This window comes from Trichosurus vulpecula, chromosome 4, assembly GCF_011100635.1.
Source record: "Trichosurus vulpecula isolate mTriVul1 chromosome 4, mTriVul1.pri, whole genome shotgun sequence".
Classification (NCBI taxonomy): domain Eukaryota; kingdom Metazoa; phylum Chordata; class Mammalia; order Diprotodontia; family Phalangeridae; genus Trichosurus; species Trichosurus vulpecula.
Window position 1 is genome coordinate 214,918,233 of NC_050576.1, and position 18,900 is coordinate 214,937,132.

General features: G+C 42.0%; 1 protein-coding gene across 1 annotated transcript in view; it reads left to right on the forward strand.

Moving 5' to 3' along the window:
* The first annotated feature begins 10,158 nt into the window (after nucleotides 1-10,158).
* The window catches only part of P4HB (prolyl 4-hydroxylase subunit beta), a 32,501-nt gene continuing 23,759 nt past the window's right edge, over nucleotides 10,159-18,900 (forward strand). The window contains exons 1-4 of the mRNA XM_036754098.1: nucleotides 10,159-10,520; nucleotides 12,580-12,786; nucleotides 13,296-13,429; nucleotides 13,658-13,795. Of these exons, the coding sequence (XP_036609993.1) occupies nucleotides 10,370-10,520; nucleotides 12,580-12,786; nucleotides 13,296-13,429; nucleotides 13,658-13,795 (630 nt within the window). The 5' untranslated portion in view covers nucleotides 10,159-10,369. The remainder of the gene's footprint in view (nucleotides 10,521-12,579; nucleotides 12,787-13,295; nucleotides 13,430-13,657; nucleotides 13,796-18,900) is intronic.

The window sequence follows — 18,900 nt, forward strand, 5'->3', positions numbered from 1 at the left end:
AGGAAGGAGGAAGAGATGGTAAAATCTAGTGAAGGCTTTTAAAAAAATGGGAGAGAGAAACAGGAAAAAGCAGGAGGAGGAAAAGAGGAGAGGGGGAGGCGAAAGGAAGGGGCGGGGAGAAACAGAGAGAGGGAAAAGTGAGAGGGAAAGAGAGACAGAGAGAGAGACTGAGACAGGGAGATATGGACAAGGATCCTTAACCATCAAACCGGTTCTGCTCAGAGTGGTTTACTCCCAGGGAACTGATTCGCACAGAATCCATTGCTTGACAACTGGCATTAGGGGACTTGTCTGTGACAGTTCTTCAAAGTAGAGAACTGTACAACCAGGGGAAAGGAAGTGCCTGCTATGTGAAAGAGATTCAAGGTGGGTCAAAAGGCACACTCTCCTTTAGTTTTTGTGTAGGCTTCATTTGAACTCAGACCCTGGGGTGCCAGGTTGTACTGGCATGTGGCCAACAGTCAGGACTTTGTCCTGGTTCCTCCTCAGAGCCAAATTAACATGAGGTGGCACTGGGTGAATGTCCATGACGTGTTTCATGGGTCCCAAGTCTAATCTGATTCTCCTGGTTCCATCCCCAAGTTTACGCAACCTGGCTGCTTATGTTTTGAGCCTTACAAACATAGAAATGAAAGGCTCCAGTCTTCCAACTTTCCCCCCAAAGTTATCTGTTCCTGCCACTCTCCTCCTACCTCACTGCTATTTCCACTATTTCCATCCCTTTCCTCTCCAACTCATGCCACTTTTGGTTCCCATTGGGGGAGAGAAGATGGGGCCATGAGGAACCCAAGCCTGAGATTTTTCTTTTAAATAATTCTTATTTTTATTCTGAATTTAACAAATACTAAATAGAGGGCATTAGCATATATGCAATAGAACAGAAAAAGAGGTCTCTACAAAAAACTGCAGGTCTCAGGTGCAGCTTACTTTTCTGGCTGAGGTCAAAGGGTTCTGATGTGACTGAGCAATCTTCAGCAAACTATGCACCTTCTATGTACTTAGTACAGACAGAAATATTCCATCTAATCACTGGCTATTTTTGGCTCACTCCTTCAACAAATTCTAAGAACTGTGCTAAACTCTTGAGATTCTCAGTCTAACCAGGACACCACAGAATCAGGGTCAAAGAATGTCAGAGTTTGAAGAGCCCTTATGGATTTCCTAGTCCAACTCACTTATCTTACTGGAGCAAACTTTGGCCCAGAGAAAGGCTCTGGAAATCAGGGTTGGTGTTTTTTACACCATACCACAGTACCATTTTCCACATACCTCCTAGCCCTTCAATTCCATCAATGGATTGTTCCCTAGTCACATATACTCTTCAGTTCTGATCCTGATAGGCATATACTTAAGCCCAAAGATCTATTCCTGTATGGGTTAGAGCAGAAGGAAGCAACTTCCTGGTTCAGAAGCAAATATATAACCTCTTCCTGGCAGTACCTGGGGTGACTACACTACCTACCCCACTCTAACCATTGTTCTACAGCTAAGCTCTCAAAACTCCTTTAAATCCATTAATAGTTCCCAGTTGTAGCACTGGGCTGGGAGGCTTCCATGCTCTTTTGTCCTTGTCAAATCACTTGATTACTATTGGTGACCTGCATGTTGGGTGTGCTATGAGCATATTTTGGCACCATATGGCACCACATTTTTCCTTTTTTTTTTCCCACCATGACCTTGTTTTTCACAAATCCTACTCTTCACCATTTAACAGTGGAGAGGAGGTATCCAAATTTAACACACCAAGTTGGGCTTCCTATTCCATCCTCCTCCTGGGAAACTGGCTTTTCTGCTTCTACAAGTCACAATGATTGGGGAAAAAACAAACAATCTCAGAGAATGTGGTTTTCAAAGGATTACTTTATGTTAGAGACAAGGCACATTTTAAAGGCTGAAGGCAGACACGTCTGCAGATGTGAAGTAAACCAGTTTTTGTCCACACAATCCACTCAGCTACAGTTTACTCACAACCACAGCTACTTGAGGCTCAGTTGAGGTGCACCAAGGCCAACCACACTGAAAGTTTTCAGTGTCAGGGTGTGGGTTCCAATCCCACCTCAGGTAATTATGTCCTACCAATTCAAGTCATTCCCCCTCCTCAGCCTCCGTTTGTTCATTTGTAAAACAGGACATTGGACTATATGACCTCTAATATCCTTTCAGTTCTATCTAATACTTGTCAAACTACCCAGGAAGGAAAAAGAATTAGAAGAAATAACTGTTTAGAAATCAATTATATTTAAAAATTAACTATTTAGTTGGGGAAACAAAACATTGGTGAAAGTGAGTAAGAGTTTTACAGAGTAACTCAAACTGATTTGGGGCATTAAGCATGAAAGAATGAACAGCTGAGGGGGTAGGTAATGGAAGGCCATTTAGAAAAACTGAGCTCTGAAGGTAAGGAATGTAGGGGGAGAAATGTGGGATACTTGGAAAGCCAAGTCAAGCAATTTAAATTTTAAGATGGGCAGGAAGGAAGCTACTGAGCTACTAGAAGTCAATGATGCATGAATGGATTGAGAAGACTTTATTAATTAGGCAGCTTGTGTCTGTGGGTTGGCTTGATATCTGGGACTACAATAATAAACCAGGTTCAAGGAGTTGTGGGCCTAGACTAGGGTAGCTGCGAAAGCAGCTGTTTGTCCTTCATTTCAAAGAGAACCAAGGACTCAGGTGTGAATTGGATTTAAATGAGGTAGAGTTGCACAAAGGCATCAGTTTAACTCTCCCTTCCAACATTATCAAAGTATAGCAAGACAAAAGTCAGAATGACTGGACGTGGCTTGGGATGGAGTATATGACTCTGGCATCTTCACTGTCTGACCAAGCCCTAAGTGCTCCAAAAAGTCTGCTTCAGCCACTTTCATGGCTGTTGGAACAAACTGTTCTCATCTGCCCTTTCCACCAGGGAAAGTCTTCACATGTTTGGGGTTGACATTCCCTAACTCATCGACAGGTTTGAGGCCTGTTGGTTACCCTCAACCTGGTTTAGCCTGTCTGTTGAGATGGTTTTACGGGGTGTGGCTGCTGCTCATGCTACAGCTTCTTGGAGCCACAGGTCACACTTGGATGAAGGTGGACACCAAAGATGAATGAGCAGCTGTAAAAAGGGCTTGGTAAGCTCTCACACCAAAGGTGCTAGTCCTCCCTGAACTCCCCACATACCCTAAGAGACATAGAACCAGTCCACCTACTTTGGCAATAGAAGGGATATCAGGGAGAAGAGAGAGTATAGTTGAAAAATAGTGAAAAAAGAAAAGCCAAATTCCCTTAAAAAAAAAAACCAACAAAATTCCTCCAAACAGATTTAGCAAATGCAAGAGATTCAATCCTGATGGGGAAATCCAGAAAAAGTCAAAGTGAGTTATTCGTCCAGTCCAAGTCAGCATAGAGAATCAGTCAGTCAGAGGTCTGTGGATACTCGGGAACAGGGTCAGGCCAGGAGCCAGGCCAGGCTCACAGAATATTCCAGACCCAGAAACAGGTTATGAAATGGGGTCTCAGACCTCAACAGGAAACCCCCAGGCCCCTACCAGGGGGGCCTGTAACAAGGACAGGTGCCAAAGGGTAGCTTTGTAACCCACTATCTAGTTCTAGGTCACAGATCCAGGCAGACTGAGAAGGGGATTTGGGCCTAGGGGTGGTGTTCTCTGATAGAGAGACCCCGGGCAGTGAACTGAGACAGGCGGAATTTCAGAAGTAAGCAGCAGCAGTATGGCTCAGACTCCTCAAGAACAGAGCCAGGTTCCAGCATCTAGCCCAGTCTAAAGTCTGCAGAGAAATAACTAGGGTAGGAATCCCAGAACAAAGGGAAGCCTACAATTATATCACTCTGAACCCACAGAGTTTTCCAGCTGGCTGACATGGGCTGAATTCAGCAGTGTTCTACTGTTACTAAGCCCTAAAGCCAGGTAAAGAAATTGCAGAGCTCAGACAGGGAGGGGTGGGACAGCAATGAAACTATGCCCTACACCATACTTTAGGAGCAATGAAAGTTTGCAGAGGCCCAGCCTGAGCAGTCCCTGAGATCCAGGCACAAGACACTGACTACTCCAAAAAAGCTGCAACGGGACCAACCCATATATTCTCTCCAGAACTCTGGCAGAGCCCAGCCCTAATATCAAGTCCAAAATCAGGAAGTAGGCTGGAAGAATGAGCAAACAAAAAAGAATCTCATCATAAACGGCTATTATGGTGACAGGGATGCTCAAGACACACACCTAGTAGAAGAGGATGACTTCAAAACATCTACAAAGCCTCAGAGACAACTTGAGCACAAACTCAACTTTTAGTCCCAGAAGAGAGGAAGCAAAGATTAAAAAAAAAGTTAAAACATTTTTAAAAATGAAATGAGAGTGCTTGAGGTAAAAACAAACAAACAAACAAAAAAAAAACAGGAAAAGAAACGAAAGCAATGGAAGAAAGAATTGGAAAGGGAATTGACAGCTTGGTACAAAAAGTACAAAACCTTCCCCAAGAAACAAACTCCCTGAAAATTTGAATGGGCCAAATAGAAGCCAATGACTTCATGAGACAACAGGAAATTAAATTAAATTAATGTCAAAAGACTGAAAAAATAGAAGAAAATATAAGCTATCTCATAGGAAAAACAACTAACCTGAAAAACAGATCGATGAGAAAAAATTTAACAATCATTAGGCTATCTGAACACCATGACCAAAGAATTAGCCTAGACATCATATTTTAAGAAATCTTAAAGGAAAGTTACCCAGATCTCTTCAAACCAGAGGGCTAAATGGAAATGTAAAGAATCCATAGGTTACCTCCTGAAACCTCAAAATAAAAACTTCCAGGAACTTTACCCAAAATCCAGACCTTCCAGGTAAAAGAAAAAAAAATACTGCAAGTAGCCAGAAAGAAAGAATTCAAGAACTGAGGAGCCATGGTCAGGAGTATAAATGATTTAGAAACCACCACTATAAAGGAATGGAGAAGTTGGAATACAATATTCCAGAAGTCCAATGTTATAGGCTTATAGCCAATAATAACTTACCCAGAAAATTTGAGCATAATATTACAAGGGGAAAAATATACCTTTAATGAAATAGAATACTTCCAAGTATTTCTGATGAAAAGACCAGAGCTGTATAAAAATTTTGACATACAAACAGGAGTTTAAGAGAAAAATAAAAAGGTAAACATGAATGAACAATGATAAGGCACTAAACAAGGATAAATTGCTTACACTCAAAAACAGAGAAACGATACATGTCCTCTTTGACCATTATCATCGTCGGAGGTCATAGAGGGAATCTAATTAAACAACAAATGGAGCTAAAACCTACTGTGTCAGAGACTGGTTAAGAAGGCAGTTTAGGTTGGAGGCCACTAAATCCTTCATAAGGATCCTTAAGGGGCACATACTGACTTCATCTAACTTATACTATATTTGTATTTCTTTTGTTAGATGTTTCCCAATTACGGTTTAATCCGGTTCTATTTCCAAATGTCATGTTTGACTTGTCTGATTTAGATGGAAAGGTCCCTGCCCTCACATGTTTTAGGAATAAAGAATTACAGATTTAGAGCTGGAAAGAACTTTAGAGATTAGCCAGTTCAAGGGTTCCTGACTTGGGGTCCAAGGACCCAAAAAGTCTGTAGACAGATTTCAGAAGGCCTTTAAATTTGGACAGGGGAAAAATTAATATCCATTTTCATTAACCTTTGGTTTCCTTTATAATTCTGTATATCTTACTTTGTGCAGTTAAAAACATTGCTATAAGAGGTTCATGGGTTTCATCAGACTGACAAAGCAGTTCATGACACAAACAAGGTTTAAGAACCCCTGAGGTAGTCCAACCCCCTCATTTTATAAATGAGGGAGATGAGCCCCAGAAAGGCTGAATGATTTTCCCAAAGCTGTATACAGTTAGTCAGGATTTGAACCCAGATCCTCTAACTATAAATCCAGAATTCTCCCCACTGCACCACACTGCGTCTTGTTCTAGTAGGGAGAATTCAACTTTTTCTATTAACTCAAGAACCTTGTGATTTTGTTGAAATGGGTACTCCCTCTCCCCATGCAGAGCATAACTGCTCCAAGCTTTAGCAGATGATCTTCAGGGTTTGGTGTGTTCTAAAAATTCATCATCATCTCGTGGTCAACTTGATGTGGGTTTGGCTACCCAAACTAGTCTTGGAAAAAAAAAAAACAACCAGGATCTTATCACCAGGCCTTTCCAGTTCAGTGTGACTGGCCAGAGTTTGCAGTTGGCTGGCACAATCTACAGAAACCCAGAGTCACCTCTGCAACACCCACAATGAGGAACACAGTAGAGCTCCAATAAGGATTGGTGAAGTACTCAACATAGATATAAACAACTATAATGCAAAAATGATGTATGATATATCCTAACTATAAAAGAGGTACAAACCAAGTGCTACATGAAGTCTGGGGAAGAAAGGCTCATCATTGAATGAAGGAATCAGGAACGTCATGAAGGTGACATTTGAGGTGGGCCTTTTAAAGGCCTAGAGTGGAAAGTACAAAAAAAGAGATAAGGTTGGAAAGGCAGATTTAAGATTTTTTTTTAAATTCTAAATATAGCAAACAACAAATAAAATGGGCATTTCTAGGTATAAAGTAGAACAGAAAAAGAATTATGCACGAAATTGCAGATCTCTGTTGTGTATAACTGGCTTCTCCTTTTAAGTATAGCATAAATTCAACATGTAACTTTCAAGGTTGTCCTGCTTCTTTGTGTTTCCTTCTGGCCTCCCTCCTGTTCTCTTCTGTTCATTTTCTTTTTTTTTTTGATATATAATTATCTATATTTTTTTATTAAGATTTTTTATTTTTAGTTTACAACACTCAGTTCTGCATGATCCTGAGTTCCAGATTTTCTTCCCCTCTCCAGCCCTCCCTTTCTGTGCATTTTCTTAAATGCCCCGATGACCCTCTTTTCATTTTGGCCACTCTAGTAATATCCTCCTTTTCCTTATCACATTCCCCTCTGGCAACAGAAAAAAAAAAAGGAAAATTGTAATCAATACACACAGTCAAGCAAAAGAAATTCTCATATTGGCCTCACCTAAAAATTTGTTTTTCTGTACCTTGAATCCTTCATGTCTCTTTGTCAGGAGGTGGGCTGCATGTGTTACCATTCAATTTGTAGAATCATGGACAGTCATTGTATTGATCAAAATTCTCAAGTCTTTCAAAGCTGTTGGAATAGTAGCCTTATGGAAGACCTTGAATGTCTTCATTCAGTAGATTAAGCAGGAAACCAATGAAGTCTAGCAGTGAGGAGTAAAGGGGAGAAAGCGGAGGCAGCAAGACTGATTTCTTTAATAGTGTAGATGAATGGCAATGAGAGCAGTAGCTACAGTAATAGGTAGAGGGGGACGGCTGAGATTTTGCAAAAGTACGACAGGTAAGATTTCTGGTAACAATGGTTTCAACCATGGATCGGTAGTATTACTACTGAAAGAAACAGTAAAACCACAAAAAAGGAAAGCAGTATTGATATTAGAACTCCAATCAACGCAGTGACTGTTCAGGACTCCAGAGGACTGACGATGAAATTTGTCTCCCTCTCCTCTTGTCAGAGAGGTAGAGGACTATAGGTGCAGAATGAGGCATACTAAGTCAGACAGGTCTAATGTGATTTGTTTATTTAATTGTTCCTGGAGAGAATTCTGTTGGGGTGGGGGTGGAGAAAGAGGAATGGACTTTGGGGCAGTCATGATGTAGTAGAGTGCTGGACTTGGAGTCTGGAAGACCTGCGTTCAATTCCCAACTTAGACATTAGTTAAGTGACCCTGGGCAAGTCATGTAACTTTGATGAGCTTCAATCTTGAGTCACTGAGAACTGACAAGTGATGTTTAAAAGGATCAATACTTTTTTTTTTAAAAGAAAAAATACTTAAGTCATAAGGAGGAAAGGAATAAGGAAGATTAAGTCTTAGACATGCTGAATGTGAGGTGCCAGTTATTTAGATGGCATTGGAGGTGTGGAACTTGGGAGAACATCCAACTGCCTGCCTAACTTTCCTAATCCATCGCTATGATCCTATCACTCCTTTGTTCAAAAACCTTCATTTGCTCTCCATCACTTCCTAAAGAATATTCCTGATTCTGATACTTAAGGCCTTCCACAATCCTGCTGTAACCTACCTATCCATCCTAACCTTACACAACTGCTCTTCACTTTATACATTCACCAAACTGGAATACTTTGTTCTCATTCTGCCCTATCCTGTCTCTGCAAGTTTGCATACCGTCTCCCATGAATGAAATGAAATCATCCTTTGTATCTAAATCCACAAGCTACTGAAGCCTCTCACTTCCTACAAGGCCTCAGACGTCCTCCAATTATGACCTCCCACCAATTCAGATTTCTCCCTCTTTTAAAGATCTAAAGTATTTTGCCTGGATCTTTCCTTTGAACTTATCCTATTCTTCTTTGTATCAGTTATCTCTACCCATTATGAGCAGTCTTTTCTAAGCTCCTAGAGAGTAGGCTCTGTGTCACATATGAGACATCATAGCATAGTGGAAAGACTGCTGAAACTGAAGTTAGAGAACCTGTGCTCCAAAGTTGGCTTGGTTATTGTGATCTTGGGCAAGCTACTTAAGCTCTGTAGGTGTTAAGTTCCTCAACTATGAGGGAGATCTGCCCATAAGAACTCTGAGTCTATGATCCCCATTACCTTGTAAAGGGTAATTATAAGTTACAGTTAAGATATTTTTGTTCAAAATGTAACAAATATTGGGGATTGTCAAGTGGGAAAAATGTATAAGGGGGGTGGCCATGGGACAAGGCCAGGACTCTAGGGAAGACAGATTAGACGTGGGAGAGCAATTTGTTGTAATTAAAGTATAAGTGATGATTTAGGCCATCAAAGCACTTAAAAATTTAGTGAGCAAGGCAACTGGCTATCTGTCTAGTATTTATCGATATGAAGTAAATTGTGTTTTCTTAGAGACGAGAGAGGGCTCTGTATCAAGATTCAGAAGATCTGGATTTCTAGGGTCAGAAAAGGAAGGAGATAGTATGTAATACTGGAAAGAACCCAAGGTTCGGTTCGAATCTTGACTCTACTTACTACCTTTGTGACCCTGGGCAAGTCATTTCCTCTCTCTGGGTCCACTGTCTTATTCGTAAAAATTAAGAGGTGGGTCTAGGTCGGAGGTCTTTTTTGTGTGTCATGGGTGCCTTTGGCAGCCTGGTGAAGCTCTTTCTAGGAATAACATTTTAAAAATAACAGTCCGGATTCATGGACCCCCTGGATATCTACCCCCGGGGTCATCATGTCCCTTCCAGTTAGAGAGGCAGGTACTGAACCAGACCGAGGTGGACGGCTTGGCCGAGTGCAGCCGGCTCTCCCCCCTACGGGCAGGTCCCCTTCTAGGGCTTGTGGCCTGGGCACCGCCTCGCGGTCATTGGCTCGTGCTGGGGACCAGCAACATCAGGCTCGAGGAGAAAGGAGTCCCGAAAGGCGGAGCCCGCCGGCCGCTCGACTGCCGGACCCCTCGAGGCCCAAAGCAAGCGGCCCATGGCATCGCGGGGACCACGTGGCCGTAGGTATCGCCACCTCAGCTTCCGAATCCATCCCCTGCCCTCTCCTCCCAAACTTCCCAAAGCAGGAATCACACGGACCACACGCTCACCGGAAGTTACCTCAAGGACACTTCCTTCAGTTCGGGGTGGGGGTAGGGGGAGGAGGCGGTGACGACTAAGGAGACGCGGTCCAGTAAGAATCCAACACGAGGGGTTTCCTGAGCGCACGCGCCACCTAGTACTTCAACTGGGTCTCTCCCTTACCTCACCCTCCCCATTGCCACGTTCTACAAGGAAACGGTAAAGGGCGCGTGCGCCTACTAGCCAATCAAACCCTTCAATATCCGGGTTTCCCTGAACGTGACAGCCAATCAAAAAAAGGAAGGTGCCGGTGAGAACTACCAGTTAGAAGTAGGGAAAGAGAAAGTTCTCGCTTTCAGCCAATAAGAAATGTGGGCAGGGCGTGAACGTGATTGCTTTTAACCAATTATAAGGGGAAGAGGGCGAGTTCCATTTTGCAGCCATTCACAGACCGACCATAGGCCTAACTTAGCAACCAATCTGAGGGGGGCAATGGCAGGTGCCCGAGTCAGCTTGCCAATCGGTGCAGGGTGAGGGGCGGAGCAAGCGCGCGCGCGGAAGCCAGTGAGAAGTGGGAGGCAGCCGGGCGCGCACTCTAGGGGACAGGATCTATAAAGGCAAGGCCCCAAGACCGAACGCGCGCTTCAGTCTTTTTCTCCGTCCCAGGGAGGTAACCGTAACACGTCCAGCCCCACGGTCCCCTTCGTGCCCGCCCCTTCTGCGTGCCTACGGCCTACAGTCGCTCGCCGGGCCCGAAGAGAGACATGCTGAGTCGTGCCCTGCTCTGCCTAGCCCTGGCCGTGACGGCCGGGGTCCGCGCTGACGCCCCCGAGGAGGAGGACGACGTCCTCGTCCTGAAGAAGAGCAACTTTGAGGAGGCGCTGGCGACCTATGAGTATCTCCTGGTGGAGTTCTGTGAGTGCCCATACCCCGGCCCGGTCCTGCCCTGCCCCGCCGGCCTCAGCCCCCGGAGAGCGAGCGTCCGCCTTCCCCGAAGCTCTCGGGGAGCCGGCAGGCCGTGGGCGCGCTTGCGACCCCAGGGGCCTCGGCGGCGGCCGCAGCTGAGCCGCGTTTCCTCACCTCGGAGTGGGCGGGGGTGGGTGGGTAGGTGTCGGCGGCCGCGTTCACATTGGTTGAGATCAGCAGGAGTGGGGGACTCTGGGTTCCCGGTGAACCCTGGCGCCTTGACCGAAGTGGGCTTCGTGCCTTCTGTCCCCTTCCCCTTCTTGAGCTGAAAGGGTCCGCATGGATGAACCCTCCCGGACAGATCTAGTTCTACGGGGACTCGGGAGTGACACCGTGCTCCCCAAGTTCTTTGTTTCTGGGGGGACGGGGAAGAGGGGTATCCCTTTGGAAGCCCCGAACTTTCAACTTTACATTGAGATCTTGGGGGTTACAGGTCCTTCATTTGTAGTTGATTTTTTCCAGTATTCAGGCCACTTCTCAGGGAATAGGAAAAGTCTCCAAAAAGCCACTTTTTTTTTTCTTGGATGAAAAGAAGCATTGATCCTCCCTTAAGGAGTGCTTAAACTTAAGCCGCCTTTTCTGCCCGTTACAGTTTATTCTTAAGGCCTAAGTTGTTACGTTCAATAACTTCTAAGATGGGCCAAGTTAGGTGCTCGAAGTCCACATGGCAAACTTCCATGAAAAGAAGAGAATGAGCTTGTTTAGGCAAAAGCAGGTACAAAAGAATTGTTCCATGGTTTAATTCTCCAGTGTCACCTGTATGCTTCTGCCCTTGTTAATTTAAGATACCTATCTTAATAGGAATGAAAACCAGAACCTTGAAACTTCGTTTGTGTTGTCATGTGAGCATTTAGCAATCTCTTCAGCGGCAATCAAGCGGTAACAGTTGCTAACTTGTGATACAAAACAGTGAAACAAATTGTGAGAGTAATAAACTTGAATAGTATGCCACATTTACAATTTCAAGATAATTGTTTCCTTTGGGTGCAACATAGAATCAATGAGGAACTTTGAAAAAAAGAAGTGGAATAAAAGAAACAGGATAGGAAAAGAAGGGGTTAGTCACCAGGTGTGCAATCAAAGTGCTCAACTGGTGCCCCTATAATGGTAGGGGAAGTCCTCTGCCATGTTGACTAGACCCCCACTGTGGTGAATTTATGGGAGGACATGGACAAGAGTTTCACAGGGTGTAACAGGCATGGATGAGTTGGGATCACAGAGGAAACTCAAATATCATGGATCATTTGAGCGCTATTGGGTAGATGACTAAATGTTGATGGCTCTGAATTTTTAAGGGGGTGGCAGTGATTCTAGGTATAAATTTTCTCTAATCACCTGTTGATGATTAAGGTTCAAATTTTACCTCTGGCACATACTGGCTCAGAACTGGGCAAGTCCCTTTCAGGGGCAGGGAACCTTCTGCCTTGAGGCCATATGTGACCCTCCAGCTCCTCAAGTTCCGCCTTTGGATCCAAACTTCATGAATCTGTCAAAGGGCTACATTTGAGGACCTAGAGGGCCACATATGGCCTCTAGGCTGCAAGTTTCCCACGCCTGGGATAACCTCTCAAGTCTCAAAGACAGTAAATTGCAGAGCAGATACAGACGTGTATTAGTAGGAGTTTCTCACTCAGTCATGAGATGTATGTGTTGGGGGGGGGGGGACAGAGACGGGACTCTCCTCTCACACTGATGAAATCCCAGGTTTGGAATAACAAAACAAACCTACTTGGTTAAAAGCTGGTATTGTTTATTAGGATTTAAAAAGCCACCCGGAGCCTTCAGTAACAATGCAGATTAAGGGCATAATTTTATTTATGGTTTTCATCTGATGTGAACAGCTTATGTCCTTCTACTGCTGAAGAGCTCCAAGAACTCATTTACCAGTGTGTTAAATGGTTATTTCTATTAGGTTTTGTGAAGGAAAATCTATGAGAGGTTAAGAGAGCTGTCAAAAGAAGCAGAACTAGATCAGGCTCTCCTGCTTATGCTTTGTTTTTCTTTTCAGATGCTCCTTGGTGTGGCCACTGCAAAGCTCTAGCACCTGAGTATGCTAAGGCAGCTGGGAAATTGAAGGCTGAAGGTTCTAAAATCAGACTGGCCAAAGTAGATGCCACTGAAGAGTCTGATCTAGCACAGCAGTATGGGGTTCGGGGGTACCCCACCATCAAATTCTTTAAGAATGGAGATACAGCTTCTCCCAAAGAGTATACAGGTAGGTCTTCTTCCTAGGAAGTAATCAAGTTCTTTCAGGTGGGGCTAGATATGCAAGAGGGAAAAAAAAACTGAGGATATAATACCTTAGATTTATTTGCTACTGGAATAACTTTTCAAAGCATTTTACATGTTCAATTTTATCCTAACAACTTGGTGAGATTAAGTAGGGCAAGAATAATACCTTATCCATATATATTAGCCACTAGTGAGAAGTTCAAAGTACTTCCTTTGTAGCTCTGATCTGGTCAAGGTAGATATTAGCTCCACTTTACAGCTGGGAAAAGTCTCAAGTCAAGAGGTTGACTTGCTGAAGACTCCAAGGTGGTTTGATGATAGGAATGGCTAGTTACTTTTGGACTAGGCCTAGGCTTTGTTGATTTTTGTATCCTTTCCCCTCCCCTCCTACTTAGGAAGTTCATTGTTGACACTCCACAAATGCTTGTTTAACAAATCAACCTTCCCAGACACCAAAATAAACCTGAATTTTTTTGGGCGTGGGGGAGACAGCTGGCAGAGAAGCTGAAGATATTGTGAACTGGCTGAAGAAACGCACTAGTCCAGCAGTCACTGTCCTGACAGATGTTGCTGCTGCTGAGTCCTTGGTGGATTCCAGTGAAGTTGCTGTTATTGGCTTATTCAAGGTAGATCTTTTAAAACTTAATTTCAGATTCTTTTTCTTTTGTGTGTCATCCCTTACACAACTGGAACAAGTGATTGCATCTCATCCTGTTGTCCAGGGCCCTGGCATGTGCTAAGTAAGGAGCCTTCGTTGTGGATGGGTCACAGGGTCTGATGTTTTCATTGTTTACAGATAATGTACTGACTATGCTGAGTCAGTAACCCGTTTCTTTTCTATATTCCTTTCCTAGGATCTGGAGTCAGAACTCGTCAAACAGTTCACATTGGCTGCAGAGTCCATCGATGATATCCCATTTGGAATCTCTTCCAACAGTGATTTGTACTCCAAATATCAATTTGATAAAGATGGCATTGTCCTCTTTAAGAAGGTGAGTTGTTTGGCTTGTTGAACTCTTAAAATGACATGAAATTCAGCTTTGGTCCGCAGAGGATGATAATGCTTTTGAGCACCTTGCCCCTTCTGGAACAGAGTGGCCCTGAGATTCTACATCTCAATCAGATCAAGAGAGGATTTGTGTTAAATGAGACCTTCAAGTTAAAGGTTTTGTGTCATAAAGTCATTTTGGTAGTTAATTGGAGTAGAATTATTTCTTAAAACCACTTTAAAGGGGCAGTCTTAGACAATAGCTTAATCATTGGACCATAAGTTTCTCTTAGCTTCTTTACTATTTTCCACTTGAAAATTGGGGTATTCAGAAGTTGGGTTCCTGCAGACTTCTGTAAGGGAAGAGTTTCTATTTGTGTACCATAATCTACTGTGGGAAAAGTTAATTTTTTTTCTTTCCTTTAAAAAAATCTGATAGCGAATGGTAGTTGGTGGATAAACTGGTTGGGAATACTTAAACCAGGGTGCTGAAGGAGAAAAAAATACAAACAGTTCTCACTTTAAATTTGCATTATGCAAATTCAATGTTAGTAAATAATTCTGAAAGAATTCTGCGTTCCAAAAAAAAAACCACCTATGTTAGCTTTTATATAGTACTGTGTTGCTTCTGCTCCCCCCCCCCCCCCAAAACCCTAAAGAAAAACCTCCAAGTGAAAGCAGAAGAACGAATGCCCAGAGACATTGCAACTCAAGGGCTTTGCTTGAGTCCTCAGGAGCTGAGAGAGGAGACATTTACCCCATTCAGATCATGTGTCCTTGAAGTTGGAGCTCCAGTATACCAAGTGTCTGTCCCAATGACAGGGCCTGTCCTCTCTTGTCTATCTCTGTCTAGCTCCCATTTGTCTGTCCCCTCCACGTGTTTTTTTTCCTGTCTTTGGTCAGGCAGGCTGGTTTCTTCTCCTGATCTTCTCTCTCCCCTGCCCTGATGTGTTCTTGAGGCTCCCGTATGTCCTTGAATCATGTGCCAGGCCCTTTCCCTGCACAGATGTGTTCCCCTTCCTGTCTCTTTCCTTCCCTTACTCCCTCCCCCTTGTCCTGAGCAAATTGGAATTCCATAAAAAAATCACTTTTAAATGTCTGTAGACTGATCCACTTGGGTAAAGCAAGAACTGTTTGTAGTGCAAAATTAGAATTTGAAAGATTTGTCCAGGTGAGTTTCAAAAGAACTATGAGTTCTTTGAATACTTTGAAGTATCTGATTTGGAGAGCTTTCTCCACTGAACAAGTACTGAAGTTAGATCATATGTTGGCTGAAAAAAATAAGCATTTTGAAAGTAGATAATAATTATTGTTAAGGAAAAGGGAAGGTGCTTGTGTGTTTTACGAAGGAAAAGTTTTGGTTGGCAACTAGGATCTAGATCTAGGATTTTTTTTTTAAAGTAGCATAATGGAGGCTAAATGTAATGGAATAAAGTTTTTTATATTCAAGATTTTGAGCATACAAAGTGTATTAACACAGGCATTCTTAATAGAATTTTGTGGCACAAAAGAGTGTAAGGTGTGGTCCTTCCTAAAAGAGTACCGTAGAAGCTATTTACAATAAGAATGAGTTCACAATTTAGGGACAATTTGCTTTAGAAATCTTACTATAATTTCCTATTTCTGTTAGATCTCTTCCTAAGGAATTCTGCTATTTCAGGAACAAATGGGCAAGACTCATGCATGGCTTTCCTAGGGGACATTGTTTGATAGAGCTACTCGTTGTTGAGAGAAAAGCGTTTAGGAAACATTTAAATGAAGTTTAAATACTTAGGTCTAAGAGGTGTAATAAATACCTATTAAGGAATTTGGACTGCAGTGGTATTAAGTCTCCCCTTATGGATGGAGTGAGGAATGTGTTGCAAGGGGAGACCATTATGATTGGATGATATTTTTAAATTTAACAGGACAAAATACTTTGGAGGTTAAAAGATTCTTCTAAAGTCCAGAGTGACTCTACAATTCGAACAAACTATTGAAAAAGTGTGTCTACCATTACAGGTATAAAGGGAACATCAAGAGTTCTAATTTCTTCAGAAAAGTCTAGTGCAAATCTCCTCTGTTACTTATCTGACTCACTTATTTTGGCATCTGCTCATTGACTTAGATTTTCTAACTGTTTGATGTTTGCAAATCTCCCTGAGGGGATTGTCATCTTTTAAGGCAGGGACCATTTCTTGATGTTCTTTTCCATCTGGGCCCAATGGTGTTAAGAACACAATAGGCTCTTGATAAATATTGTTGATTTAATTCTGAGATTGACCACTTCTGGTTTGGGCACGAGGTTAATTAGTAAAAACTGCTTTCAATTCATGTTAGCAGATGCCTGAATTACAGATAGCTGGCTTTGTCCATGAACCATGAAACAAACAGCAGTGCCTTCTGGCAAGCTTTTTGCAGAAGGATCTGGGCCATAAAGTAGTTCCAGTGAACTTTGTCTGCTTAATTAGCTGAGATAACTTGGGGGCAATAGAAATATAGACCTAAGGTCAAATTTTCTTCATATAGGAAAGAAGTTTAAAATTTTGACGGACATATAGCTGAATTACTGTTTATTTTCCTCCGACAGCAAGTATTTCTCTACCAGTGTAATCAAATTTTAGATCCTAGTTTGTAGGGGGTGCTAAGAATGCTAAGATGAAATAATTAATAAAAGCTGGCATTTATATAGTGCTTGAAGGTTTGCAAGCACTTCTGTTGTTTTTGATCTATTCTCCTTTATACCTGCATGTACTCTATTGTCCCTCTTATTCTGTGTTAGCCCCTCGCTGTTTTAGTCTATTCTAGCTTCCTTACCTGTTTAGCTCATGGATCTTATGGGTAAGGACTTCAGCTGACACCATTCTGCTAGTCTCCAGATATGATTAGCCATTTTCATCATGAAATAAAACTATACTACAATTTAAAATTTTTTTTTGATTCTTGTTACATAAATGCTATTTCCCAGTACCATATCCTTCCCCCATTAGAGCCATCCCTTGTAACAAAATTACAGTAAGTCACACTTGTAGTTAACCACTTTTCATTTGAGAGAAAGGAGCTGTGTTTCATCATCATTCCTTTGGAGTCAGGAATTCTTTTGCTATTTGGTGGGTTTTTCCTCCTTTTATATTATTGCATTATTTCCTTTGTTATTATAATTATTCTATATTGGTCTGCTTCAATTCATACAAACTTTCCAAAGTTTTCTGAATTTTTCATATTCATCACTTGTAGTTTTATTCCATTGCATTCACATTCTACAGTTCTTTCAGCCATTCCCCAATTGGACATAAACATTTGTTTCCATTTTCTTGCTACCACAAAAAGTACTGCTAGAGATATTTTGGTAATAGGGACAGGAAGAATCTTTTTTTGATCTCTTTAGGGTAAATACCTCTAGTGCTATCACTGGGCCAACGGGTATGAAGTTTAGTTACTTTTCTAGCATAGTGCTAAATTAGTTTTCCAGAATGGTTAGTCAAATTCCTGGCTTTGTATTCAGTGTTGGAGACAATGTAGGTAGACAGATGTAATAGTTTCATCTTTTGTTATATTTGCCTTGCTGATGAAGCTATGCTAACAATTCATAATAACTTTAGGTGGGCCTGCAAAGCTGCTTGGAATAAAATCTTTTTTAAAATCTTTTTTATTTTTATTATATTCCATTAAGTGGCTCTTTCAATTCACTCATCAACAGATACTTTATACTGAAAGGGAGAGAAAGGGAAGTGGAAAGGAAGAAGCATTTAAGAAGCACCTACTGTGTGTTGGGCACGATGCTAAGTATTTTACAAATATTATTGTATTTGATCCTCATGACAGCCCTGTACAGTAGGTGCTGCTGTTAAGTGACTTGCCTGGGGTTACGCAGAAGTGTCTTAAGGCTGGATTTGAAATCAGGTCTTCCTGACTCTGGGCCCAGTTCTCCCTCTACTGTGCCAGCAGTTTCCCTATGGGAATTCTTTTAGCTTCCTTCTTTTGTAATTTAGAATCTCTCTTACCTTCCTTCTCAGAGGAAGAAGTGGCCCACCTTGCTGGAGTTATCCTTACCACTTATTTTTTTGGCTCATGTTTTCTCTTGCCTTTGGGTATATTGTTCCATCATTCCAACTCCCTTTGTTTTCATTCTATCTCTACCAGCTTCTTTCCCTTCTGTATTCAAATATACTCAAATTTACCTTATTCTGAAAGACTCTTTTATCTTTATCCTTTTACACTTTCAAGCCAGGTTATTTCTTCCAGCTTCCAGTGCCTCCTTACCGATTGCCTTGTGTCTATTTTATCTATTATCTCTATACATATAAATACTTGTTTGTGCATTTATGTACATATTATATATGTATATGTGCACGCACACGCACGCACACACATGTATTGTCTTTCCCTGGCTAGAATATAAGCACCTTGAAGAACAGGGCCTTTTTGTCTTATCTCTAGAACTAAGCAGGCTCTTAAAGCAATGCTTGCTAATTTATTGATATACTCCCAGACCTCTTCCAAGAGTAGTCTATCCACTCATTTTTCAGTGCTTTCCAGTCTGGCTTCTGCCCCCATAATTCTATAGAAATTGGTCTCATTGAGGTATTTCCTAATTGACAAATCCCGTAGTCTTAGTTCTCCTTTTTGGAGATTGATACTAAGTATGTAGATACTTGGAATTTTCTTCCTATAGTTTTTGTTACCTGACACTATGTAGATTTTTCCTGGGTAAGAAAAGGAGTAGTTATTGCATTCTCATTAATATTGCCAGAGACCTGACAAAAATGAGACTTTCCCTGGTCTGCTTTATAGAGTTAGTCCAGTTCTACTTTCTGGGTTTTCTTTCTGTTATCTTAAATTTAACTTTCCCAAGATTCTGCCTTCTACATTTTCTCTTTACTTTCTACTCAGTTCCTTGGCAATTTCATACAGTCCTATGGTTTAAACTATTGCCTCTCTAAAGGTAACTTTGAAGTTTTTCTAGATATGACTTCTCACCTGAGTTCCTGTCCCACATCACCAATTTGCCTGTTGAATGTACTCATTAAACTGAAGTTAGCATTCCTTTCCACTGGTCCTCAAGACTGCTTCCTTATTCTCCTTTTTCTATTAAAGGCTTTGATATCTTAGCTGCCATGGTGGTTTTCT